At 38.7% G+C, this 27,639-nt stretch overlaps 2 protein-coding genes across 4 annotated transcripts in view; one reads left to right on the top strand and one right to left on the bottom strand.

Moving 5' to 3' along the window:
• Positions 1 to 23,886, top strand: part of LOC139442876 (uncharacterized) — a 117,631-nt gene extending 93,745 nt beyond the window's left edge. The window contains exons 1-3 of one of the 3 annotated variants that reach the window (XR_011651705.1): positions 22,402 to 22,496; positions 22,736 to 22,815; positions 22,982 to 23,886. Coding sequence is in view for 1 of the 3 variants with exons in the window: in XM_071223780.1 (XP_071079881.1) it covers positions 22,736 to 22,815; positions 22,982 to 23,107 (206 nt within the window). In the remaining 2 variants the exon portion in view is untranslated. Of the gene's footprint in view, positions 1 to 15,283; positions 15,380 to 22,401; positions 22,497 to 22,735; positions 22,816 to 22,981 lie in introns of those variants that run through there. The other 2 variants (XM_071223780.1, XR_011651704.1) reach the window with 2 other exon arrangements.
• Positions 947 to 26,775, bottom strand: LOC139442874 (TNF receptor-associated factor 3-like). The gene is made up of 11 exons (XM_071223778.1): positions 26,564 to 26,775; positions 21,560 to 21,622; positions 19,234 to 19,330; positions 18,213 to 18,317; positions 15,292 to 15,459; positions 12,167 to 12,247; positions 9,511 to 9,585; positions 8,555 to 8,674; positions 7,395 to 7,508; positions 4,137 to 4,335; positions 947 to 1,524 (listed from the first exon to the last, which is right to left on the bottom strand). The coding sequence occupies exons 1-11, from the start codon at positions 26,668 to 26,670 to the stop codon at positions 947 to 949; spliced, it is 1,707 nt and encodes a 568-aa protein (XP_071079879.1). The 5' UTR covers positions 26,671 to 26,775.
• Positions 26,776 to 27,639: the final 864 nt, after the last annotated feature.

Raw genomic sequence — 27,639 nt, 5'->3', positions numbered from 1 at the left:
ACATAGCCCCATGTCAAGTCATCACTTAATTACATACCTGAAAAGGTATTTGACTAAGGACAAGAATTTTTGAATTTTTTTTTTTAAGTTTCTGTTTTGTTTGGTTTTTACTTTTTTTAATTATTTTTCATGTCTGTATGCTTTGTATTATATTACTCATTCGACATTAGTCCTTTTTTGTCTACACACTGAGTGACTGAGAGTGAGTTTGGTTTAACACAGCTTTTCACAGGAATCCAGTTATATCACACCATGTTGGCTTAATGTGTGAGGAAAGGTCTCAGATATTTACCCCTTTGATGGAAACCACAAACATGGGAATGGTGCTGACCAACCTAGAAACATAATTGGGGTGAACCCACAAGGTTTCTGGTGTGCTCAAAGGATGCAACACTGCAAAAAGAACTGCAGCACCTTACACAACTGGGGTATATGTGCCCCTCTGTCTATAAAGAAACATTTGTTGAGTAGTATATTATTGTCCCATGTCATTTGACTTGGACGAAGACATTTTCAGGTTTGTTTGTGTGTGTGTGTGTGCGTTATATTTTTTCTCTCTTTTATTCTTTTTATATTTTTTTGGTATTTTATTTGTCCTTAAATAGTCATTTGTCACTGTTTATCTTAAGGATGACTTAACAGTGGGCAAGTAGAGAATGGACTGTAACTTAAATTACAGTTCTAATGGCAAGCACTAGTAGTGCAACTCATGATGATCTCTATCTACAAACTTGTAGAAAGAGATTATCAAACAAAGACAATGACATACTCACCATGCTCACAGCAATAAAAGTATGTTATTATCTTTGATAGCCTCCCACAATGTCATCTTTGATCATTAGTGGGAGGCATGGGATGCTCCCTTACAGCAGAGGACTGGGGTCGCTGTTAGGGAGAATCCCTTCCCCCCCCCACCCATACCCCTACCCGCCCGCCCACCCAATATTTAGACTATTCTGAGATTAGCTGTTTCGACAGCGATCTTGATGAAGATTGTGTCATCTTTCAAGTAGTTGTTTGTCGGGTTCTCCAGGACAGAGTGGCTGACAAACAGAGGACATCCAGAAGCGATGTTCATCTCGGTCTGTGGCTTCCTGAAGCTGCTGCTGCTGGGATCTGGGTGGAAATGATCACTCAGATGACGCCGCTCTACTCCTTGGTCCAGCAGGTAGAGGGTGACCTTCTGCTGGAACGGCCAGGGCAGGAGAGAGTCATACTCTCCACGCATGATGACAAAGAACAACGACACGTGGGTTGTCTTGCCCATGCCGTCACCGTTCAGGTAGACACGAGCGCACATCTTGTATCCATACTTGCTTGTGTAGAAAGGCTGGCTGTAGAGAGACAAGGTTCTCCCACTTACAGCTTCCTGCTTGCGGCGTGTGTAGTCTCGGATCTTCCACAGCAGAACGCCATCATAGCTGGCAGTTTCCAAAATTTGAAATCTCAGATCCATTTCAGCAATTCGCACATCATGGATACCAATTTGTCTGTCATGCGCAGCAAGCTGGGTGGTGAAGGCATCTACAATGAGTAATGTCAAAAAGTGAAAAGTTACTCTAAAACATAATACATTCGTAATAATAATACATTAAAAATAATTTAGATGACACAATTATGTTGTGTAAAGTACTTTGTCTTCAAACAACCCATTTTGAGCATTACAGATTTCACTCATTCAGTGCTCAGAATGTTTCACTTTGAAAACAAATGTAAGAAGAACTCTGGTTTCTCTTCATAAATGACTAATGTAAACAGTCCATTATGATTATGTGATACAGCTAAATACAGTAAGTACAATTAAGCTATCTGTGACAATGTGTGAAATGTGCAAAACATGAAAAAGTATGGTCATTTCAAGTACCAGCACTTCTCCCAGTCTCGCAATGCAATGAGTAACTAGGTTTGGTTTTACACCGCTTTTAGGAATATTCCAGTAATGTCACAGCAGAGGACACCAGGAATGGGCTTTACACATTGTGCCCATGTGGGGAATCGAGCCCAGGTTTCAGCATGATGAGCGAACACTTGACCACTAGGCAACCCCACCACCCTTCTCATAATACAACTGAAAGAGAAGAAGCATAATAGTTAAGCATGCATTACCATTTATAGAATTAATCCATCAGCTCAAGGAACATATTTTGCGCCAAGATTTATTTTGTCAAAAATGGATTTTCTTTTCAAATCGAGTCAGCAGGTGGTAATTTTATTAAAAGTTCTTAAATGTGTTGTCTGAGGACTTCGATCCATGATCAATCAGCTGGTCCTGTAAGAAAGAATTTAAAAGAGTTTAAAGAATAGCCATTGTACAACAAGATTTGTGAGGTTAACTCCCTTTCACACATTAATAAACAAGTAGGTTGAAAGATATAATAATTATTGAAATTGTGACAATATTAAGTTGACATTTTGAGAGATCAAAAGATTTTTTGTTGTTGGATGACACGAATCATGCCCCATTTGTTTGGGTAAAGATGGTACACTACAAAGGAAACATCAATAAATGATCATTAAGAATAGAAACATTGATGTTGTTAGTCTTAATTGATATTCAATCTCTGCCATAACTGAATTCTTGATGAAAGTTAGATCATTCAAGAAATTCATTAATCACTTTGGATATGCCCAACAATCCTTGAAACCAAGGTGTATTGCATTCGGTCACCAATCAAGACGAACAAAAGGGTCTAGAGGCAGTCTCATTGTTATAGCGCTGGCCCAACATGCAAAAAAGACAGATTCTTGTGTAGGCCTGTTATTGGTTAAACCATCATAATACTGCTTGAATATGGATAAGTGACCAAAATTATGCCCAATTACCTATTTTGACTTGACTACATGTTCCCGTGTTCATGTGAAGAATTTACTTGCCTTTGCATGTGTTTGTAACAGGCGCCACCTTTGGGACAGGATACAATCACCTTTTCAGGAACACCTGGTATCATCACTATCTTATGGAGATTCATAGGCACAAGTTGAAGATATATTGGAATTGTACAATGGTGTTTTCCTCAGAATATTTCTCACAATTATGGCAAGTGTTTTATAACTTTTAATTATTGAGATAATGAGCTAACCGGCACATGCAAAGACTTCTATGTTACAATTTGATAAATTCTGGTCCACATTGTGATTTTTCAAACATACGTGTCCCACATGTATGACTTAAAGCCTTGCAGAAGTCGAAGAATGAAAAGCGTGAAGACCACAAGTGTTTCATTTTTGGGTTCATCACATTATAACCTCAGATGTTATCCACAATCAAATGTATGCTTTATTTTGTGCTGAAATGACCAAGCACATCTTTCACTGTAATTAATGTATATCTTAATGTACCGTTACATCAATTTGCAGCAATATATAAAGAATATTATGTCAGGGGATAACGAGAATGAGCTTCACACATTGTTGAACCAATTGTACAATCAAACCCCCGAATATTAAATATTCATAACTTTATTGATTCAAACAAACTTTCCCTGAAAGAAGACATTAAAGTGTTAATTAATATGAAGTCTTAAGAATACTGATGTTACACACAATGTTCTTGAGCAGAGCTGGAACATCCCAATGAGTCTTTGAGGATGGTTACAATATTTCTAGTAAAAAAAAAGTTCCACTGGATTTTTTCTTTTTACTAGAAAAAGAATTGTGTGAATTGTTTCATAGGGCAGTCTTCATGCTATCATCAATGATCACAGAATAGAGTTGTACGCAGGTTCACTGTTTAACAGGCTACTAACCTGCTATCACCAATTATCACAGAATAGAGTTGTACGCAGGTTCACTGTTTAACAGGCTACTAACCTGCTATCACCAATTATCACAGAATAGAGTTGTATGCAGGTTCACTGTTTAACAGGCTACTAACCTGCTATCACCAATTATCACAGAATAGAGTTGTACGCAGGTTCACTGTTTAACAGGCTACTAACCTGCTATCATCAATGATCACAGAATAGAGTTGTATGCAGGTTCACTGTTTAACAGGCTACTAACCTGCTATACATTTTTTACTGTCAATGATCAAGAGAATCGATTTGTCTGTTAGTCACTGTCAGGCTACAAACCTTCTACTGTGAAATGATCATAGAACAGTGGTTGTTTCCACACCAAATTGACAGGCTACAGACCTGCCATAGTGCTCAGACTTCCATAGCGAGCCACTGTCTGTCCGCCCTCCATCCCTGCGATCTGATCAGTCAGACTCTGTGACTGTTCACGTAGTGTTGTCAACTCCCGACTCTGCTGTTCCAGCTGTTCCTTGCGCGGTAGTTCCTCCACCCTCCTCTCAAGCTTAATCACCCTCTCAGTCTGGGAGACCATTTTCAACTGCGAAGAACCACATTACATGTCTGTAAGTTACACTGATAAACAGGCTGATAACCTGCTGTCATTAATGATCACAGAACTATGTGATCTGCACATTGACTGATTTACAGGCTACTGACCTGCTGTCATTAATGATCACAGAACTATGTGATCTGCACATTGACTGATTTACAGGCTACTGACCTGCTGTCATTAATGATCACAGAACTATGTGATCTGCACATTGACTGATTTACAGGCTACTGACCTGCTGTCATTAATGATCACTGAACTATGTGATCTGCACATTGACTGATTTACAGGCTACTGACCTGCTGTCATTAATGATCACAGAACTATGTGATCTGCACATTGACTGATTTACAGGCTACTGACCTGCAATCATTAATTACCGTATTTTCTTGTGTATAGTGCACACCTATGTATAATGCGCACCCCCCTCTAGCGGGTTCAATATTTTGGGAAAAATAATAATTGAATATTATGCGCAGAAAAACGAACGGGTGATGAGAAACTTTGTCAGTACAAATTTGAAATTTGAGATAAAAAAAAATCCCCAGACATGTTTATTTACTGTTTAAATAGTATTTATTGTTCTGCTAGGCATTGTTTTATATCTAGGGATTAAGATTGCCTTGTGTATTTTCTTGTAAACTAAGCCGGAAACAGCAATCAGCTGTAAATGTTTTCTTGGAATCGACAGGTGATTCGGTCAAGACACACCCAATGATATAACGTTTTTTTAATGCAAGGATCAACAACAATTGTATCTGAAACTATTTTTTTTATCAGAAATAATATATTCCATTATTTTCTTACTTATATGCAGCCTTTACTAAACACATTTAAAATAATAATAACCCTAAGCAAAGCAGCTGATCGCTATTCCCGGGTATTATTTTTTTTCAAGGAACCAGTCTGACCAGTCACTGTCAAGGCTCACGCGCACGTGATCGTGTGATCGCGAGAATTCCATGTTGACATAGAATCATCAAACAAAAACAAATATGACTTTTAACGAGTCAAAGTATGTAATTTATGATATATGTATCCATTCTCTGTCAACTAAAGTTCGTTTCAAGGCATCAATTGCGGTATTCTGACCGTGGTTGCTGTTAATAACGGTGAGTTGTGCAATCTTCCTATCGCTTCACACACGATTTCGCCAAAATTAATAAAAAAAATATTAAAAGGAATTTTGAATAAAATTAATGAAATAAGTTGCAAACATAAGTCCAGATAAACAAAGAACACTTTTTATAGCCAGACAGTGTAATTACATGATTAATTTGCGTACTTCAGTATGGATTCGTTGACATGGTGTTTCCGGTGTTTCGTGCTCACGGTAATGTCTTTCCATGGGGGAAAAAAACATCCAAACTCATAATTCGTGTATAATGCGCACCCCCTTCTACACAGCTGTGTTTTTTCGAAAAAAACTGTATCAAGAAAATACGGTATCAAGTACAATGTTATCTGTTTTGTTTGTTGTTTAACGCAGCATTCAGAAATATTCCAGCTATATGAGGGCAGATTATAAATAATCAAGTCTGGACCAGACACTCCATTGACAGACCTCATGACCATCCATCTACGCAACGGGGTACAACGACATCAATCAATCAAGTCACCGAGCCTGACCACCCGATACTGTTAGTCTCCTCTTACGACAATGTTGTCTGCAGAATAAGGCTACTAATGTGCTATCATTAATGATCCGAGAATAGTGTGATGTAACAATGGTAGAAACTAACATTTTTAGTCCACTAGTCCTTATAATGACAACATATAGCAAAACCATTATAAACGGCAAATTTCTGCTCATTCTTATGATACCTTAACTATGGGGAAATTTTGCAAGGATTACTGGACTAGTGCCAATTTCTAACGCTGTGTGATCTGCATGTTCACTGAATAACAGGCTACTAACCTGCTACCAACAATGATCACACAACAGTGTATTCTGGTGTGCACTGAATAACAGGCTACTAACCTGCTACCAACAATGATCACACAACAGTGTACTCTGCATGTTCACTGAATAACAGGCTACTTACCTGCTACCAACAATGATCACACAACAGTGTATTCTGCATGTTCACTGAATAACAGGCTACTAACCTGCTACCAACAATGATCACACAACAGTGTATTCTGCATGTTCACTGAATAACAGGCTACTAACCTGCTACCAACAATGATCACACAACAGTGTATTCTGCATGTTCACTGAATAACAGGCTACTAACCTGCTACCAACAATGATCACACAACAGTGTATTCTGCATGTTCACTGAATAACAGGCTACTAACCTGCTACCAACAATGATCACACAACAGTGTACTCTGCATGTTCACTGAATAACAGGCTACTAACCTGCTACCAACAATGATCACACAACAGTGTATTCTGCATGTTCACTGAATAACAGGCTACTAACCTGCTACCAACAACGATCACACAACAGTGTATTCTGCATGTTCACTGAATAACAGGCTACTAACCTGCTACCAACAATGATCACACAACAGTGTATTCTGCATGTTCACTGAATAACAGGCTACTAACCTGCTACCAACAATGATCACACAACAGTGTATTCTGCATGTTCACTGAATAACAGGCTACTAACCTGCTACCAACAATGATCACACAACACTGTATACTGCATGTTCACTGAATAACAGGCTACTAACCTGCTACCAACAATGATCACACAACAGTGTATTCTGCATGTTCACTGAATAACAGGCTACTTACCTGCTACCAACAATGATCACACAACAGTGTATTCTGCATGTTCACTGAATAACAGGCTACTTACCTGCTACCAACAATGATCACACAACAGTGTATACTGCATGTTCACTGAATAACAGGCTACTAACCTGCTACCAACAATGATCACACAACAGTGTATTCTGCATGTTCACTGAATAACAGGCTACTAACCTGCTACCTTGAGATGCATTTCAGTTGAAATTTGACCTGCAAAAGATCACTGGCAACACTGGGTCTACTATCTGTAATCACACAATTATTTGTAATATCCGCTTACCCTCATATCACGAAGCGTAGTCTCCAACTTTCCAACACTTTCCTTGAGTGATGCATTATCAGACAGCGTCTTTTCAAGTTGAACTTTTAGGTGATCTCTTTCTGTTGTGATGTTCTGTCAAATATGGGGGGGCAGTTGTTGAACATTCAGCTCACATCCTTCCTTACATCTCGTCAGAGATACCAAATGTTGCGATTCGGGCAGAAACAAAGTGATACTTTTGCCCTAATTTCGTCAACATGATGAAGTGATTTATTTATGATTCATTCAAAACATTTGAGTTTTTTTCTAGTTGACTACATATTGACTACGACACAAACATTGTCACATACACAACAATTATTAACCACTTGTTTTAGCTTGTGATGGGAAGGTGTACAGATTTTGAGTGACAAATTCAGTGATCTAACCCACACAGCCACAGAGGCTTCCACGTACTTTGTACACCCCTCTGACAAGTGTAAATTGGCATGGCTCCCATGGCTGATAGCTTATACTGGGGTACACAAAGCATGTGATCAAGACTACCAGTTTTGGGACTGTCATTTTTCACCACTTTCTAAATGGCATTGTATGTTCAATGAATATGTTGTGTTTGTAATTGTGAATTGTACATACCGGCTCTTACTATTCCTAGTATAAAGAGGAACACTTCAAACACATTATTCATTGTTTGGTCTTGTTACACTTGTAAAGAGAATACCTTCCCACCTAACTCGTAAATCGGTAATTTGTTGAGCAGGACGGATTAAAATAGCTAATCCCTCCTACCCTTACCCTTTACTGGGTTAATCTTACTGTGGACAATTCCATTAACTATGGAGATGTAAAAAACCAAATTCACGTGCATAGAAATTGTTGGCGATTTGAAGTGCAGGCGAAAAGCGTTGTAGGCAAAATGAGAACATGCAACATACATTTCTTGGGAAATCATTTTAAGATAACCGTTCTTCTTTCACTAATTTTGTGTATTTAAGACAGGAGGTCTTGATTATTACTAAATTACGAAGTGTTACCATGTACAAAAAGGCTACGCCATAACAGGGATTCTACTCTTATTTCTACGCTTCAAGCAAAAGCATTTCTTGCAGAAACATAAATGAGAAGTGTCCAAGTATTTGCAGGAGTATTGTAGGTGTCTGAGAAAGTAATACACTTACACCGAGTTCAGCTCTGATCTGCATGCTCTGCAAGTCCATGTTTCCAGTATACATCGTCACAAGCTCCAGATGCTGGGAGATATCACGCTTCTCATGTTCAGCAATGTCTTGCGCGCTGCCCTGAAAATACAAATTAAGAAGCTGATTACAATACCAGAACCTCAGAAGGAATTCCAGGACAGCATAGGTCCCTATTTACCCAATCTTTTCGCAAGAGCCAACTAAAATCAGGATCAGGTGATTACAGGTTGACTGTGTGCCAATACATCCTGGTGTTATTGCTTGCTCATGTTATCAACCTATGGTTCATGTCTGATTCAAGCTGCTGTAACATAGCTGTACTACTGCTGATAGCATCATAAACATAAATATCTGTACTGCATTACTTAATTCACATACCCCAATCTGTGGGTAGATGTGTTCCTGGATAACTTGAATCTTCTTGACAGTCAATATCAATACTGCTTCTGTTTGTGTGTTAGTTGATTAACACCGTACTTATCAATATTCCAGCTATATGACAGAAGTCTGAAAAAATAATTGAGTCTGGACCAGACAATCCAGTGACAGATGTCATGAGCTTCGAACCACACAATTGGGATACAATGACATGCATCAACTAAGTCAGCAAGCCTGACCACCCAATCCCATTAGTTGCCTCTTATGACAAGCAAAGTCGCCTCTTACGGCAAGCATGGGTTGCTGAAGACCTATTCAAACTAAGATCTTCACGGGTCTACACTGCTTCAGGGTTTGGGTCATTGACTCCTGCAAAACACATGACCCTCTATTTCAATGGCTTCAGAGAATTTGTTCCCACTGGTTATCAATTCCTTTTCACAATTTCATTACTTTTTTTTTTTGTAATTGTGTAAGGTATAATGTTTGTACTTACAGTGTGTATTTGGTTTGTAAATGCACAAATATAAGTTACAACTATATATCCAATTACTTACAGTATATGTACATCCGACAGACTTGAATTTGCAGTCTTGTGGTTTGTTCTTACAAACATTGAAATGGCGCTCCAGCTAAAATTCAAAACAGTAATTCTTTTTCATTGATATACTACTAAGTCAGCATATTCAGAATCTAGATCCACTCATAAGACAAAAGAAATGTTAATTTAATAGGAAATGAATAAACATTTATGATCATGAAATAGTACAGAAATGTTTTACTTGAAAATAGACAAGAGCATGATGTTTTGTGATGAATTATAATTTCCCAGACATATAAACTTGATATGTTGTTCCCCAATATGCTACTCACCAACTATTCTGCAAAATTGCCGATGCAACATTTTTCGATGTTTAAAGGGGCACTGATCTAACGCAATTCCCCGGACTGGTTGTTGCCTCTGTTATTGTTTTTTCCCCCTTGAGTACCCGGATGATACGCAACGCAACTGAGCGTGACCAGAGACTGGGCTACCGTCTGCAAGGACAGCTAAATAAACTTGGAGGCTGGAGGCAATATTTGCTTTACGAATTTTTGCATAAACACTGATTGGTTAACTGTGATCTATAAAGATTTTGACAAAGGGTGCATGTTAATTAATTTCTTCAGCCTAAACAAACAGACAAAAAGAACGGCGGAGTTCATCGGATGTCGTCATTTGGAAATACCCCAGATGGTTATAGTTTAATACTAAAAAAAGTATCTATGCAGTGAAAGCAATTTCGGATTTCGGCTTGCGTCGATAATACGATTACTACTCCCTTGTTGTCATCCACGTTTTCTCGTATAACCCTACACTTGTGTATTTGTCGTCATTCACTTGATGCTCAGTTAATTAATTTATTACAGGTACAATTAGTGGTAGCACCACTTAGATTACCTGACAAAGGTTCCCAATTGGCTTTTATTGCGTCTGGTGTAATTATTCAATCTAAATCCAGGTTTGAAGTGAGGTGAAATGAATTGAAATATGTGTTATGTAATATGCACATGGCAGACCAGCAAGAGGTGAATGATCAGTTGATTTACTATTTTTTGTAAATCAACGGATCGTTCCTAGTCATCAAAGGATTAACAGAAAATATGTTGATTAATTAATCACTGTTATCTTGCACAGTGGATATGTCAAAAGTGAGTGTTTACATGTCTAGGTTTACTAAAACAAAGGGAATACACTCATATCATGGCGTGAAGTGCCGATGTAAAAACAACATACTTTGTTCAAAGGGTTAACTGATAATACGTTGATTGATTGATCATTGTTATCTATCACTCAACGGATTTTTTTTGAACCGTGGACGTTATGAAAATAGTTGTCACGTGGGCTTTCTCAGCCGACCCTTGAGACTTGACACCTATGTGAAACACCTGAAACAATCCAAGTGATCAGTTGAGAAACGAACACGGGTTATAATATCCCGAAACGATATAAATCTTTTAAAACATTTGATTGTTACAGAGACACGTGACATTGAATAAGTTTCTTTGTACAGCTGCAGACGAGTGGGATATTGTTCCTTTGTGTGGATATTCACGGATACATTCCTCGAACAAGGAAGCTCCTAAAATTTATACACATAAATTTGGTAAGTTGCAATTATGGTATTTGCATTTTGTTTTCCTTCATTTGAACCGATTCGTTCTTCTTTCTCTACGTCTTGGTTGGGAAATTCTTCAATGTGCGATAGACGCTGTTTTCACAGGGCTTTTCCTTTGTAAGCGTGTATATAACACCGTCAATTTGTAAAATGTGATTCTCTCAGGCAATTTATAATATGTGTAAATATTTCAGTCATTTTGACTAAAACATCTGTCCAGATTGATTAAGATGATCAAAAGGGCCTACAAACATCACAACAGATTAGTATGTAGGATTAGAAGCCTAACAACATAGACATGTACTTTTCAAAATCGCAAAATTACCAAGCAAGTGACTTATCAAAACTTCGTCACCATTACCGGTGCTACCCACAAAGATACCTACATTTCCTTTTTATCTCGAAAACTGTATTTCATTTTGTTGATCAATGTGACCATACGCCCTTATTACTACCCATAAAAGTGACTGATGCGCTTACGAATTGCGCAGCAGAGGTCGCGAACTAGTCTGCTATACATCCGGGTACTCACTGGGAAAAAACAATAACAAAGGCAACAACCAGTCCCCGGGAATTGCGTTAGATAAGTGCCCCTTTAAAAATGCCCAAGCAATGTCATATACACCATAAACCATGAATCCGATTTGAGCTGTATGAACTCAGATAAAAAAAATACAGTCATATGTTTTTGAAGGTAAAAACACGGTAAAAATGTTTTAAGTTTACTAACTGGTGTATTCAAATCAAATGGTGGGAAATATAAAAAGGGAGAAAATAGATATGTTTCTATTAAAGAGGCTGAAACATGCTGGTCAACACACACTGTTTCAGCAGTCACACAGTAATTTAATACAACATGACCAGAGCTCAAAACTGAGCATTTTCAGAAATAGAGCATAATAAATTACATGTTGCAAATGGGCACTCATTATCTCTATGTGTGAGTTTATCCAATGTTAAAATAATCCTGCTTTATAGGAAGTTCCTTATATGTTATCACTGTTCAAGCTATTAATGTTTCCGGTCAAGTGGCATCCCTGCTATAGATACATACCTCCTTTCTCTTCATCTGAGGTGCACCACACTTGTAAGGGCATGCAACATTTGCTTCAGGGCAGTCTGACTCCTTGTGTTTCTGTTGATTAACCATTTAGAAATTTAAGTTTCAGTGTAGAATAATAGGTGGCCGTGCAGTCCAAAAATATATCAGTTGAAATAAATGTCAAAAGAAAGGAATAATAGTAGTAATAAATAGGTAATAAATCGATAATAAAATAGTAAAAAAAAACAAAAACAAATAGATGACATATGAAAGAAAGTACCATGTGTACTAAAGAATGTCAGTGCACACAAAAGAACACTGAACACTGAAGAACAATGAGGTACAACATTCCAGTTGAAATCGCCTTGTACTGCTGTGGTGTGTGTGGCAATGAGCAACACAACACTGAGGTACACAATGTGTAACATCATTCCTCTTGCATCCACTGCGTGACATCATATACTTGTTGCAAATGCAAAGTGCAACTTCATTGAAAATAAATAACTAATAGATATCAATTGGCCGAATAATTATATAAAAGATAGGGTGAACATACCCATTGTCCCATGTCATAAATGGCACTGATTCAAAATCTTCAAGATAGTCAAGTCAACAGACAAAAATCCCTCACTAAGCCATCTTGGATATTAGTACGTTAACTCATCCAAAGTCACAATTATGATGACATTCAGCCTCCAAGAAGTCACTATAAAGGGTGACACCTTCCCTGGACTTATAAAGTCCCATATTTCACAAAGACTTAACATCAGAAGACACTAAAAAAGAAAACCCAACCCTACTACAGTTAGTAGCTATCGCTAAAATTCAAACTTCCTGGAACAGCTGGGTCCATATATACACTGATTGATCCAAGAATACTATCAACAAAACTACTGGTTATGGGATCTACATCCATAGCCTCAAACCCATACAAAACTACTGGTTATGGGATCTACATCCATAGCCTCAAACCCATACAAAACTACTGGTTATGGGATCTACATCCATAGCCTCAAACCCATACAAAACTACTGGCTATGGGATCTACATCCATAGCTCAAACCCATTCAAAACTACTGGTTATGGGATCTACATCCATAGCCTCAAACCCATACAAAACTACTGGTTATGGGATCTACATCCATAGCCTAAAACTCATACAAAACTACTGGTTATGGGATCTACATCCATAGCATCAAACCCATACAAAACTACTGGTTATGGGATCTACATCCATAGCCTCAAACTCATACAAAACTACTGGTTATGGGATCAACATCCATAGCCTTAAACTCATACAAAACTACTGGTTATGGGATCTACACCCATAGCCTCAAACCCATACAAAACTACTGGTTATGGGATCTACATCCATAGCCTCAAACCCATACAAAACTACTGGTTATGGGATCTTCATCCATAGCTTCAAACCCATTCAAAACTACTGGTTATGGGATCTACATCCATAGCCTCAAACCCATTCAGTATTTACTCCTGAATTGTAGGCAATTCATCATGCACTCAAACTCATACCGGGAGGCAGAGGCAGTCATTTTATGAGACTCGCTAATTCATTACAAGCTATCAGCGGCAGAAACTCAAACTTGAGTCCAAACCCAGTCAATAATATTTTGCAAGATAGACACAATTTTTATGGATAACAACTTCTTTAATACTGTGAAAAGCGACGTTTCGGTATAGATCCTTATACCGTTGTCAAGCAAGACTGAATGGGGGACATAGTGCAGAATATATATAGTAGGTGGGGGACTAACAGTAGAGGATTAACAATAACAACAATAGTATACATGAGTCGAATAACATAGGTAGCTGTCACAACAAAGGGATGGTGCTGTCACAACATGATGGACAGAAAACACATAGCTGGAAGCCAATAGGGTCATGAAGCCAATAAACAGGATGAGTGATTATTGTTTGATGAGTTCATAGTAGGCGGGTGGGATGAAATAGCCTTGATCTCTGTTGATTGATGGCTTGTGGCGGCGAATGTGGACTGCTTCTGTTAGTTTTCTTTTGGTGAAATCATGGAGGTTGTTGGCGAGGATTTGGACGTTGTCCCAGTTGATGATGTGATTGGGTCAGTTGCTTATATGGTCCGAGATGGCTGATTTGCTGTCGGATTTGATGGTGGAGGTTTTATGCTCTTTGATTCTGGTGTTGATTGGGCGGGAAGTTTCACCTACGTAAGATTGTCCACAGTTGCAGTCAAGTTTGAAGACTACACCTTTAGGCTCTTGGGGTTTAGATGTGTTCCTGCCGTTGGCTCTTAGCAGGGTGTTGAGGGAGTTGGAGCTGGTGAAGTGGGTGTCGATGTTGGCTTGCTGTTTGAGGAGGCGGCTGATGATGTGGGAGGCTTTTCCTATGAACCGGAGGGCGATGCGGAAGGGCGCTGATTCGGGTTTGAGGGTCGCAGGTCTGGGTGTGGGATAGAGTACAGAGACGCTGACTTTGGCGACGAGATTGGCTGGATAATTGTTGAGGTGGGTGAAGACTTGGCGGAGGTGTTCGATCAAAGGTTTGGGGTCAGCAGAGGAAAGGTTGATGGCTCATTTGGTAAGGGTGGAGATGATGCCAGTCTTGGTTCTAAGAGGGTGGTTGGAGTTGAAGTGAAAAAAATAAAATATATTGTACTAATATACAAAACTATCGGACCAAGGGAAACAGGTGGAGTTGTGTTGGATGCTGCCTCACATAGATATTCATTGAAATAAAAAAGTAGGCCCACTGGCGAAGCCATTTCTACACAAAACAGAGATACAGCCTATTCCCTTCAGCAAACTAGAGATAAAAGCAAAATCAGAGCCATCATAGCCCCAAAATGGCAAGCCCAATGGGATGCAAGTAAGATCGGCAGATGGCTATACAAAATTCTACCCAAGATCCATCAAAACCCATACTCATACTCAAATGAAAGGAAAGTGACTCGGTCACAAAAAGCACAATGACAATGTGGGGTGTGCAATATAACTGGTATACTGATACATAGCAACAGTTGTCGGCAATACACATATTGCAATACAACCCTTGGGTATCTATATTTTCGCTACAGTTTGGAGTTAACTTTACATCCATGTGACATGTGAATTCAATAAGTGACATTTATTGCAGGTGTATACCTGTGCCATGGTGATGGGGATGGGCTGTCTGCACTGATCACAATGAACTTGGCGGTATTGACACTGCTTCACGTGGGCATCCAAGGTTTTCTGGGTGAGAAATTCATTACATCCATTGTGCCTGTTGGGGCATTCAACAGGCTTGAAGGTACAGTCAGTGGCATGTTTCTGAAAAATAACAAGGGCAATGGTTCAAATAGTTTTGAAAGAAGCAAGGAGTGTGAAATCCAGGTTGAATGCTTAGGATTCATATCTATGAAGGATTTCTTTTCTGTGGCAGAATTATTCAAATGTATACACGGGATTTCAATCCAACTACAGTCCGTTTGACTCCAAATGAGAACGATGAATTCCAGAAAAGTGTATGAAACATCAATACGGTACTTGACCATGAATACCCTGTACCCAACAAAATCTGAATTTTGTTAATTTTAAGACCCATGACGGATGAAGTTCTTTAAGAAACTATCATGTAATTTTGTATAGAAATGTGTACATGACACGTAGGGGGGACAAACCATGGAAGGAACAGCGCAAGCACAGTATGCACGTGCTACACAGTGACCGTGTTCATTCAATGCCAAGATGCGCTACTCAGCAGATGTTAAACAGTTGATGTTGAATGTGTATGATTTCTTTAGAAGTGAAGCAGAAAGAGCAAAGCCTTTTTATGCAAATAATAAATTCTTGAAACGAGCTTCAAAAGCTCTTGGTATGTCCCCTCAGAAACTTAAAAATGTTGTTAGTCGACGAGATACAAATAGCCAGGCCAAGGAGGTAGGGAACATGTCAAAACCACACAAGGTTGATACATTAGACAGTTTTCAGAGGGATCAAGTCAGACGTGCAATTGTTAAACTGCACTCAGAAAATAAGTACCTGTCCCTAAGAATTTTGAAGAAACACCTTGAAACTGACCATGATTTACCTGTTACAAAGTACAAACTATGGCAACTGTTGCATACATTTGGTTACAAATACAAAAAGATAACTGGAGAAAACAGGGCTGTGTTGTGTGAACGGTCTGACATTGTTCGTCTCCGAAATCATTACCTTCGTACCATCAAGCAGAAACGTGGAGAAGGATATGAGCCCATCTTTTTAGATGAGACATGGGTAAATGCATCACACACAGCCAGCAGTCAATGGGTACCCAGTGGTGACTGTAAGGAGTCTGGTAGAAAGTTACCAATGGGAAAGGGTGAAAGACTCATAGTTCTCGATGCTGGTTCTGCTAGTCAGGGTTTTCTCCCAGACTGTGACCTCGTCTTTAGAGCCAAGGCCAAAGACAACAGGGACTACCACACAGAAATGAACGGCAATGTATTTCTGGAGTGGGTGAAAGATAAATTAGTCCCTGCTGTGCCTACCAAGTCTCTCATTGTCATGGACAATGCACCGTATCATAGTGTGCAGGATCCAGAAAGCAAGACTCCAACCTCTAATAACCGTAAAGGAGACATGGTTACTTGGCTGCAACGGAGGAACATTACCTTTCCTTCTTGAGTGACGAAACCATAGCTCTATGAAATCATCAAAACTAAGAAACCTGATCCCGTGTATAGAGTAGACAGTTACATCAAGGGTCAGGGTCACGCTGTCTTACGACTGCCACCTTATCACTGCGACCTGAATCCAATCGAGTTGGTATGGGGCATCATCAAGGACGATCGAACACAACGTTCAAATTACGAGACGTTGAACAACTCGTAAAGGAATCCCTTGGTCGGGTAACAGTAGAAACATGGAGGCGTTGTGTGGCCAGTCATTGACGAGATAGAGCCACGTAATTGGTCACGAGATGCATGCGTGCTTGCGCTGTGCCTTCCATGGTTTGTCCCCTCTATGTGTCATGTACACATTTCTATACAAAATTACATGATAGTTTCTTAAAGAACTTCATCCGTCATGGGTCTTAAAATAAACAAAATTCAGATTTTGTTGGGTACAGGGTATTCATGGTCAAGTACCGTATTGATGTTTCATACACTTTTCTGGATTTCGGGTTATTTTGCAATTCAACGTTCTCATTTGGAGTCAAACCCACTGTATGTGGATGTAAGGTGTATGCAGATATGGAGCAGTAAACTTCAAGGCCTATTCAAGGTCCTCAACTGTCATTTTCTAGGCTTTTTAATTGGGTTACATTTTATTTATATTCATCAAACTATATATTAGCTGTAAGACCAAAACAGCATTATGAACAATCATGACAAAGTTTCCAACAAGATTAGTTTTTTAACAACCAACAAATAAAATAAATTAAGTCTGTCATAAATTTTAATACTTTTATTTACAAGTATATGCCATTCTGCCCAACTTAAAGGTTTTTCAAGCTATTTTGGTGATTTTCAAGGCTTTTCAAGGTTGATGCTATAAAATCAAGGCTTTTCAAGAAGGAATTAGGATATTAAAATAAAAGGCCTTTCCAAGGGATGCTATAGATAGTAACAGTTATTAACTTCTCAAATTGTATCCAACAATGTATGTCTTGAAAAGCGAATCTGTTGAAATAATAGAATATGGTAGGTGCATAAACAAAAACTGTGCCTCCATATTTCTCATCAGAATGGTGAACATCTATTCATGTAGAATGGTGAACATCTATTCATGTGCATGATACAACTGAAATAGTCATAATGATTCATACAGCCACATTCATTTTGCATTCCATATAATAAGCATCATATTCTCAGTTTTATGTGCATAGGACGCAATATTTTGCATCATGAAAACCCTGAGAAGTTGTTCAATTTCTTATGCCGAAACTCAAATTTATGACAGCTTCTTTGTGCAACAGAACTCATCCAATGTAAAAAATAAATTGACTCTCAAGCATTAGCCCTAACCAATTTTGATTGTGATTTAATAAACAGTCAAAAGGTCAGAGGACATCAGTGATTTGAAGTTTGATCTCTTACATTAAGATCTTTCCATGGCACATTTACTCCACATCCCAAGTTCTTGAATGGACAGTAGACAGGCAAGTTTCTTATTTCTCTTCTGGCACTTACATCAGGGTAGATCTGGAAAATAACAATCAAAGAAAGACTCCATCATGCAAAAACAAGGAGAATCAAGCATTTCTATGTCAGGAGATTTGGGGTGAAGTCAGTATTCCAAATGACTTCATAGGTTCTATTTACTCACTAAGTGAAAGGGAAAACAATAGTTCAAAATCTGATATTTTTAATGTTCTTATTTTTGTAAATTCTGAGGAATTTTTAATTATTTTTTTTTGCTGTAGATTTGGAGACTAATATCGGCCTCTGAGCAGGTCTGTATACATAGATAAGTTTAGGTGGAACCAACATGTATTTTATGTGAATATCAATTCTTTTAATCAAAAGGATATTGAAGATATTCCATGGTTCTTCAGCAACTTCAGCAGTGAATTTGCAATGCAGCCATCCTCATTTTCATAATCAAAAGTGTAACCCTAATTATTAGAGAGCTTGTTAGGCACATCTTTACAATTGCTTTAGCATTGGTATGGTATAATGAGCTCCTTATCTTCCCAATATGCAGGCTTCTACCCATTATTCAACATGAATACATAATCAATTCATTTTCTGGGACGTTGAAGGACTGTTTTCCAAAATGTCCTGAAGATTTTATTCAAATTGGGCAATGATATAGAAGAATGTCCTTTCAAAAGTTGATTAAGTCATGAGGCGTTCACAAAGAGATGAGACTTGAGCAAGTTCTCTTTCATATTCACAAAACATGACAAATAAGTTTGAAATTATGTTTAACACAATCCCACCAATTCTGTCAAGTATGCAGAGCTAATAATAAATCACAAATTACCGTAGTTCTAAGATCTACTAAATGAATATGTTATTCATTTTCATATCTCTGGTAAGCATGCGCTGCGATGATGACAAATGGTACACAGAGATACTGATGTAGGGTTTACAGAAAAGAGGAAAATGATATTACATCACTTCTCATGAGCTTTTCACAGTATTCATCAGCTTGTGGACAAGTTACTGGCTCGCCCTGCCGGAAAAGTTCTTCAACACATCCTTCACACAATCTGGAAATGACAAACAAAATTGAAAGTCTCGCTTACTCTACTTTTAACAGTATTTCAATATATAACAGTAAATTAGCTTGTTATAAACGTTTACCATCCGGGACACAAACAGTCCATCTCGGAAGGTTGGGCAGGCAGCTGTTTAAGCACTGATTCCAAGCACTTAGACTTAAAGTTAACAACGTAAAACAGTTAGCATGGTTAGTGTTACAAATAACGACTGATTCTTGATTTCCGCAGTAGTATTCCAGTCATATTAAGTTGGCCTGTAGATTAGAAAATCACGGACAGGCAAACCAGTGGTTCCTGGCCCAGAATCACCACTAGGTGTTCAATGTTTGTAGCATATCGACAGATAAAATGATTTCCACTGGTTATTCAAAGGATACAAGACATATGCAAAAGAAAATAACACATAAATAAATAAACTACTCAAAAGAAATTATAGAACACCCATTTTTTCTATCTAATTATAGTTAGGCTGTCATGGCTTAACCTTAACACGTTTGATTGGCACATATAACAAAAGCAATATATACTGAACAGCAATGAAAACGCACCACCATGAAAATGGATGTATCTTTATCCGGGCTTAAGTCACATTAAAATATATAAGTGAATGAGTAATATACACATACATATGAAGCATGAAGAAGAACAGCTCGTCAAAACAACACATCCCTAATTTTTTTGTGAGCGAAATCGCCAAAAACGCAACAATTTGCGTGCACATCATGGAAAATGTGTTTTGTTTCACGGGAAGCATGCAGAATAGGGCTATAAAAGACAGACTTTAAAAAGCCACATCACTTGTTGCTGCAGACGTAAAGGGTACTGACACAAGAAATGGCAAGATTAACAGCAGAGGAACGTGATCGTTCCTTGGGTATGCTTCAAGTTGGTACGTCAAGTAGAGTCGTTGCAAAATGGTTTCAATGCCATCATTCAGGCTACTGAGCAGATACCAGCAGACAAGAACCAGCAGACAAGAACCACCAGAGATCGACCACGCCCGAGTCAACGTCGTGTAACTACACCACGTCAGGATTGCCATATTGTTCGTCGGCATCTTCGTGATCGTACACTTCCGGCTACCAGGACTGCAGCAACTGTACAAGGCCAACGGAATTGATCAGTGCTGACACTGTACGTCGATGTCTCCGCTCAGCAGGGCTACGTGCTCGACGTCCATATGCTGGACCAATACTCGCTGATCGACATCGAAATGAACGTCTGCGTTGGGCTAAAAGGCATCATCATTGGAGATTGCGGCAGTGGCATGGTGTGCTGTTCTCTGATATGAGTCCTGTTTTCATTTACGGAATGCTGACGGTCGACTGCGAGTGTGGCGTCGACGTGGAGAACGTTACCACAATGACTGCGTTGTACAGACAGATCGCTGGGGGGGAGGGAGTGTCATGGTGTGGGGCGGCATCAATCATAACCATCGAACAGAGCTTCATGTTTGTCGTGGAAGAGTTAATGCCCTTTACTACAGGAATAACATATTGGCTAAAGGCATCATCCCATTCTTTCATCAGCACCAGGATATGCACACCTTCCAGCAAGATAATGTAAGAGCGCACACAGCATGTGTTTCAACACAGTACCTAGCGAACAATAATGTGCCTCTGCTTCCATGGCCAGCACTGTCACCCGATCTATCGCCAATTGAAAATCTATGGGATTACCTGGGTCAACGCCTCTCACGTCGTCCGCAAATACAGAACCTGAAAGAACTTGAAGATACACTACGTCAAGAGTGGAATGCCCCAGAACACTATTCGCAGACTTATTCTTGGCGGACATACCAGATATTGACTTTTCATTTTAACCCTATGTGTCGTCCTTACACTGATGATGTAATTGTAATTACTGTGTGGTATTCCTGTTTCCATTGTTGTCTTTCTTAATGATCCGTCTATGTCTGCTGTCCTAATCAAAATTGGTCATTGCTCAAGTTGTTTTTGTAATATTTCAAGATTTATTGCTGGTGCGTTTTCAATGCTGTTCAGTATATATGTATTTGTGAGAGTGTGTGTGTGTGTTTGTGTGTGTATTTCTTTACATACACACAAATATATATTGCTTTTGTTTCTGAAGACCATTTCCTCTCAGGATTGTTATTGGGCTATTGAATCAAAATTCAAGGTAACTTGCACACATTAATATCAATTTCAAATGCAAAAACTGAGCGAAAGAAAAATGAGGCTGCTGTTTATTACTTACCTGTGTCCACATTTTGTCTGAACAGGATTCTTTAAGACATTGTGACAGACAGCACATTTGTACCTGAAACAAAACAAATGAAACGGGATGATTAACTGTAATCCATGATTATGAGCTATTCACACAGATAAATGCACAATCCACTGGCCTACAATATATCTAGTGGACAGGAGACATGTAATTTGTAAAAAAATACTATCTTCAGTAAGAATGTTTGACAGGTATGAAGTACCAGGTATATACTAGTAGTCTAATGATATGTTCTTACATTTCAGGTTGGTTAAAAGAGTGAGTTGGGTTTAATGCCTCTTAGAACAGCATTCCAATTATATCACAATATGTCCGATTGATGTAGGAGGAAAGCCCGAAGTGACGCACGTCTCAGATGTCTACCACTTTAGTGAAACCCGCGAGCACAGTATGGTGCTGACAAATGTAGAAACATAATAGGGTCAAAGTTGTATTCGAACCCACAATCATAAGAGTTGTGACTGTTTACAGTTTCAACTCATATAGTATCATCTTTACATGTTAGCCTACAGTTATTTTTAGGTCTTTGTTTCAGGTATTATGGGTATAAGGGACGACAGGTTGTGTTGAAGTATTGTGTTACTGCCTGTGCTATCCTATGTGTCTTGTGCTGTTCCTTGTGTACTCTGGTTTGTTGACTGGCTTGTTAGCAGTTTTCAATCTAGGTATGGTCTTTGAGGGGCGGTCAGGTAGCCTGGTGATTAAAGCGTTCTCTCTTCGCGCCAAAGACCCAGGTTCGATTCTTGACATGGGTACAATGTGTGAAGCCCATTTCCCCCGCCATGATATTGCTGGGATATTGCTAAAAGAGGTGTAAAACCATATTCACTCACTCATTCAGTGACAAAAGGACTCCAGGTTTGAGCTCCGGTGACAATTCGGTTCACAGCCATGTGGTTGTTTTCAGGTAAATAAGTGTTCTTAGATTCTTCTCCCAGTAGATTGTATTAGATTAGTCTTTTGATTATGTTTGGTGTCTTTTATTGTGGAATTTGTTTACGTTGAACGGCCGTTTTGTTGTGAATTGAAGTTTTAATTATCTCACAAACAGCATTCTCAGCATTAGCAGCGTTATACTTTGCTTGTATTTTACCCATAACTGCGGATTCGGATGACTAACTTCTTTCAGTTTGACTTATGTTGCAGTTGATTGGCTTGGGTTTTTTAGACAGCAGTCATTGTACATCACCACAGAGCACACATTGGAGAAAACAACAAATCTTAAGGTTAGTAGTGTTTTGCAAAGGTATGACACTATTGAGCATTATTAAACATTATTCATAAGCTTTAAAGTTCTTGTTAAGCGCTAGTATCGGTGTGCTAATAGTTGAATGGATGGATGAATGAATGTGCATTTTGAATGTTCTTGATGTTCTTGGTTTATACTTACAGCAGCGCTATATTCCCCCTGAAGACTTGAGCTTCAGTGTCACCGACAGGGTATGGAACTTATTGTATAATGTATACTCTTTGAAAAGAGATTTCCGAAAAAAACAGGTGATCACAGAAATACATTAAGTGATGGTAATGGCTGGATAAGAAAAAGGAAGGACTAGATGCAAGATGAATCAACAGAACATGTTGGTGATGTATCTCTTCGGGTGCATACAACCAAGAAAGACGACAAGAGTGTGCAAAACATATATATTTGAAATGACCAGATCAATAATGTGTTATGACCCCACGACTGGTCACACACATTTCTTCATACTGAGTGGCATGACCCATTTGACAGCAAGACTACATATCTGATCATGTCTGAGACATGCTCTCCCGAGGGAAAAGGTCAGGGTCCATGGCTGTGATGATTGGCTGCTGGAGGTAGTCAGTTATGATATGTGCACTGTGTGCATGAGCATTATTGTCTTGAAAGACAAAACATGAACAGCATGGCATGCAAATGGCACAACTACTGGCACCAGAATGTTGCCTCGATAGTTCTGTCTAGTGACCATTTCATGGACTATGTGCAGTGGCATTCTTGCAGTCAGAGTTCCAGCCTCATATCATTACAGACCCATCCCCAAATCTGTCATGTTGCCTTACGTCAACGTTCACTTGATGTTTGTCAGGATGCCTTCAAACACTTTCACATCTATCCAGAAAGTCCAGAGTAAATCTGGAGTCACCTCAAAACATTACACAAGACTGTCGGCGATTCCCCCAGTTTCTATGCTCTAAACACAATAGACGTCTGGCTAGAATGTGTTCCATTTTTAACACAATTTCATTGGCTGTAAGGCCTCGATGAAATCTGGTTTCTGATTACTCAATCCTGGACTTGTGTTGCTGACCAAGGGTGCACTGTGCAGTGCCAAAAACATTTTGTCTCTACAGAAACCTGTTTCAAAGTCTTCAAATAAAAAAACAGACACACTGAACACATTGGCTACCTCTTTCCAAGTTCTACCATCTTGAAGCATGCCAATATCCCTTTGGCATTCATCATGTATTCCCAATGTGAGCACAAATGCTGCATTGAAGCAAGAGTAGAGAGCTAACTGTTACTGTGGATAATGAAAATCAACGATACTAACTGCTCTTAGTGCTTTGACAACCCGTCACCAACATGTAAAAATAAAAAAATGATTCCCTGCCCTCATGAACAGAGGTTTTGCATGGTCCATTTCGGGTGTGTTGGGTGTTCTATCTCTGGCAGTCATCTTTCTTCTGACGATTGATCATAACATTTATCATTCAGGATCTGCCACTATTTTGGAGAGTATATATTTCAATTATATTGGATACATAATTCTCCTTTTGTATACAGCATGTAGTTACAACGTATATTGCAACTTGTGTGTATTTGTATAGTGTTTGTACTGTCAAGAAGTAATGGTTCCCAGATGGTTACCTCAAGCCAAATGTATGACAATGTCATTATTTCTGTACCATACGGGTATCTTTTACTGTGAGAGCTGTCCTCGCTCTATGGATGAAATAATGCTGATGCAACATTAAATACTAACTCATTCACTCAGTATTGTGTATCTTTTCTGAGGATTACATTAGAATTACATGTTATGGGTCATTGACTGGTTGTATTTATTTAAATATGTGTATGTTTATCCTGAAACTTTTAGTTGTTCAGTATACATGTGTTTCAGTTTGTCTTTATACTAAAAGACAAAGAAATTGAATCTCACACCTGTAGCCTAGTCACAATCCTGGCTTTGAAATCAAATGGAAGCCCCAGTGGAGACTTTGAAGAATATCGATGACAGAGCTCCCACTAGCTGACAAGAAAGCATCTGCTGTAGTTGTGTCTGGATCTGGCAGCTTGATGAACTGGTCAGTGTACAGTTTTCTTTAGGAATGAAACTTGTAATGAGAATTGAATTTGTGCATCATTCGCCTGTGCTTATAGTGATATGTGACTCTATTGTACTCTGAATTAAATGTAAGGTACACCTGACCTTTATGAATCTGATACAATATTTCAGATTATGTGCTTAACTTCGCCTGTGCTTATAGTGATATGTGACTCTATTGTACTCTGAATTAAATGTAAGGTACACCTGACCTTTATGAATCTGATACAATATTTCAGATTATGTGCTTAACTTCACTTTGCTTCCTTGCAACAATAAAAACCTTTGTATTGCCATCCATCATTTACTACAGAGCAAAATATTGTGTTGGGGCTTTGCAGCAGTGAGTTTTGATTTCATTTCTTTAGTTAAGGGCAGTCATAGTTTGTGCGTGTTGTTCTCTTGATTACATTGGTTCTAACATCTTTGGTTAGTTTGTGGATCAACACTTTGTGATAATAGTTACCGCATTAGACGTAATAAGCGCCCTGCTCTAATAAGCGCTCACTGCGATATTTGCTAATATACTGACTGGTGAACAACCCCAATTAGCACCCGTTCCGATTGATCAGTGTACACAAGACTTATTTATTCGTGCATAATACTCACTCGTGTGTTATATGCACCATTAATTATGGGCATTTAAATTCTGGAAAATATATATGTCGTGTAAAATACACACTTCTCTTTTGTATCATATTAGGCTATCAGCATAAACCACAATGTTACCGATTTTTCAGCTCTGTATTTTTCTCACCCAAACTATATTCTAATAAGAGCCCCCCTTTTTCTAATTTTGAGAGCGCCCTGGGAGCTTATTATGTCGAATACGGTAACTCCAATTTTGGTATTATATTTGTAGAATCAGTATTGGGCAATTACTCTCTTTTTTCAGGTCAGCATGTAAGTGTGCGAGTGTAAACATTTTGTTTCAGGTTTTATTTATTACCTTTAGACTACTGGCAGATAAACTTAGATAAACTAGTTAATAAATGTTTTGTTAAGTCATAGTGACACTCCCATCTGCACTGCACTGGAGCTGCATGATTTACCAACTCTAATTGCCTTCCCTTCACACTTATTGTGCATCCTGTACAGGTACAGAATATTACAGTTGTCTAGGCTGGTGCCCCGTACACGAGATCACATTCTTGTTTCACATGGTCCTGTTGAACTCTAAGTTGTGTAAACTGTAGGTCTTACTCACAGATATTTGTATATTAGATCTGCTGGTACTGGTTACATTAGCTGTTGAGTTCTTGCACTGGTGTCATTGTTTGGAAAGTTTATTGAGGTGTCCTATAGTCTGGTATTATTATTTTTTAATTAACACAGTTATATAAGGATTTTCCTTTTCAATTTACAGTTTTATTTCATTTTTTCACTTAGTATCGCATTATCCATTGTCCCCTTATCTGCTTATAGGCAAGTTTGTACTTGATTGAAATGTTCACGATTTCTAACGTGCTAATAGTAATATTGCAGCCTATATGGCTTTGCTCTACTTTAGAGTAAAATAAGAAGAGTTAACAGAGGAGGTAAGACACAGAAAGGTATAACAAAAGGAGCAGGTGCTGGAATGCCAGCTCTACTGTCTTTCCAAATGGGCATTGTAAACACCAAAGACGATGTCTCTATCCATAATTATGTCCTTGTAAATTACCTTTCGTCCACATTAATGAAATTCGGTACACCATCTTCAGAGGATGTCAGGCTGCTCTCGGCCAGAGATGAATACGGGGAACTTGTACCTGAAGACGTTGACGCCATCTATACCAGCAAAAAAGAAACCGTTCTGAAAGGGGTTTCACGTCCACGTGCGTTCCAAATACAGCAACTCCTTAAGCAAAATGGCAAAATGGCAGCCAGCGAAAACTGCAACTAAAATACAAGCGAAACCGACACCAAATATTTTACAAGATATTTGTATCGCTCACCTGGATATTTACGCAGTCATGATAAAATAAACAGAACTGTTACCTTAATTCGTGGATCACGGTAATGGGGAGTGCCGCCGTACTTATCCGCCAAGGACGTGCGTGTACTAGTGGTCATACACTGTGACGGATCCGCCATAAGAATATTTAGCGCGAATTTCAAGTAGAGCCGTAGCCAAGTTTATGTGAACATGGCCAGCCAGTACCTGCTATGGTCCGTGCCAAAACTTAAATGTGCACTCTTTCAACGAAACGCTTCGACAGCTGGAAGGAAACTTGAACTGATCGAGAGGTATGTAACCCATTTTTTTAGTTATCAAGTATGCTTACATTCATAATCTGCGATATGCACCGCAATTTCTACTAGGCCCTTTTCTTGCCTGTCAAATAAGTGCCATCTCTGTCAGTGTAACTGTCAGGCCTACTGTGACTGACAAAATCAACTATCGATATATTTCAGTTGTTGCCTTCCATTAAACCATGACCTACTGTATAGTTACCCATAACCAAAGTACTAACTGTGGCTCCCGGTCTCAGATAATATAAATCCTCGATAAAAGGTTATCTGATGTTTGAGGGGGACAGGGTGCTGTCATGCAGTGTTCACATACGTGCATCTACTGATGTATACTTAAGTGGCATCGTCAGTGCATCTATGAAAAACAAGGTAAAATATTTACACACCATAAAATCAAAATAAAAAATAAAACCTTTTTAAATTATAATGAAATTTGTACTCAAAGATGAAGCTAATCCGAAATACATTCTTCACAAAACTGATTGAAAGTGAATTTATTAATGG

This window comes from Haliotis cracherodii, unplaced genomic scaffold, assembly GCF_022045235.1.
Source record: "Haliotis cracherodii isolate W230 unplaced genomic scaffold, xgHalCrac1.p SCAF_5, whole genome shotgun sequence".
NCBI lineage: Eukaryota > Metazoa > Mollusca > Gastropoda > Lepetellida > Haliotidae > Haliotis > Haliotis cracherodii.
The sequence above is the reverse complement of the archived record's forward strand: the minus strand, read 5'-3'. Positions and strand labels throughout refer to the sequence as shown.

What these genes read in the sequence shown, in the direction of transcription:
- LOC139442874 (XM_071223778.1), bottom strand. Translation starts at nt 26,670, where the DNA reads ATGGCGTCAACGTCTTCAGGTACAAGTTCCCCGTATTCATCTCTGGCC. An exon ending in TCCCCATCACCATGGCACAG is followed by an intron (nt 12,248 to 15,291) that starts GTATACACCTGC and finishes GTTAATCAACAG; the next exon opens with AAACACAAGGAGTCAGACTG. An exon ending in CTACGCTTCGTGATATGAGG is followed by an intron (nt 4,336 to 7,394) that starts GTAAGCGGATAT and finishes GGTTCTTCGCAG; the next exon opens with TTGAAAATGGTCTCCCAGAC.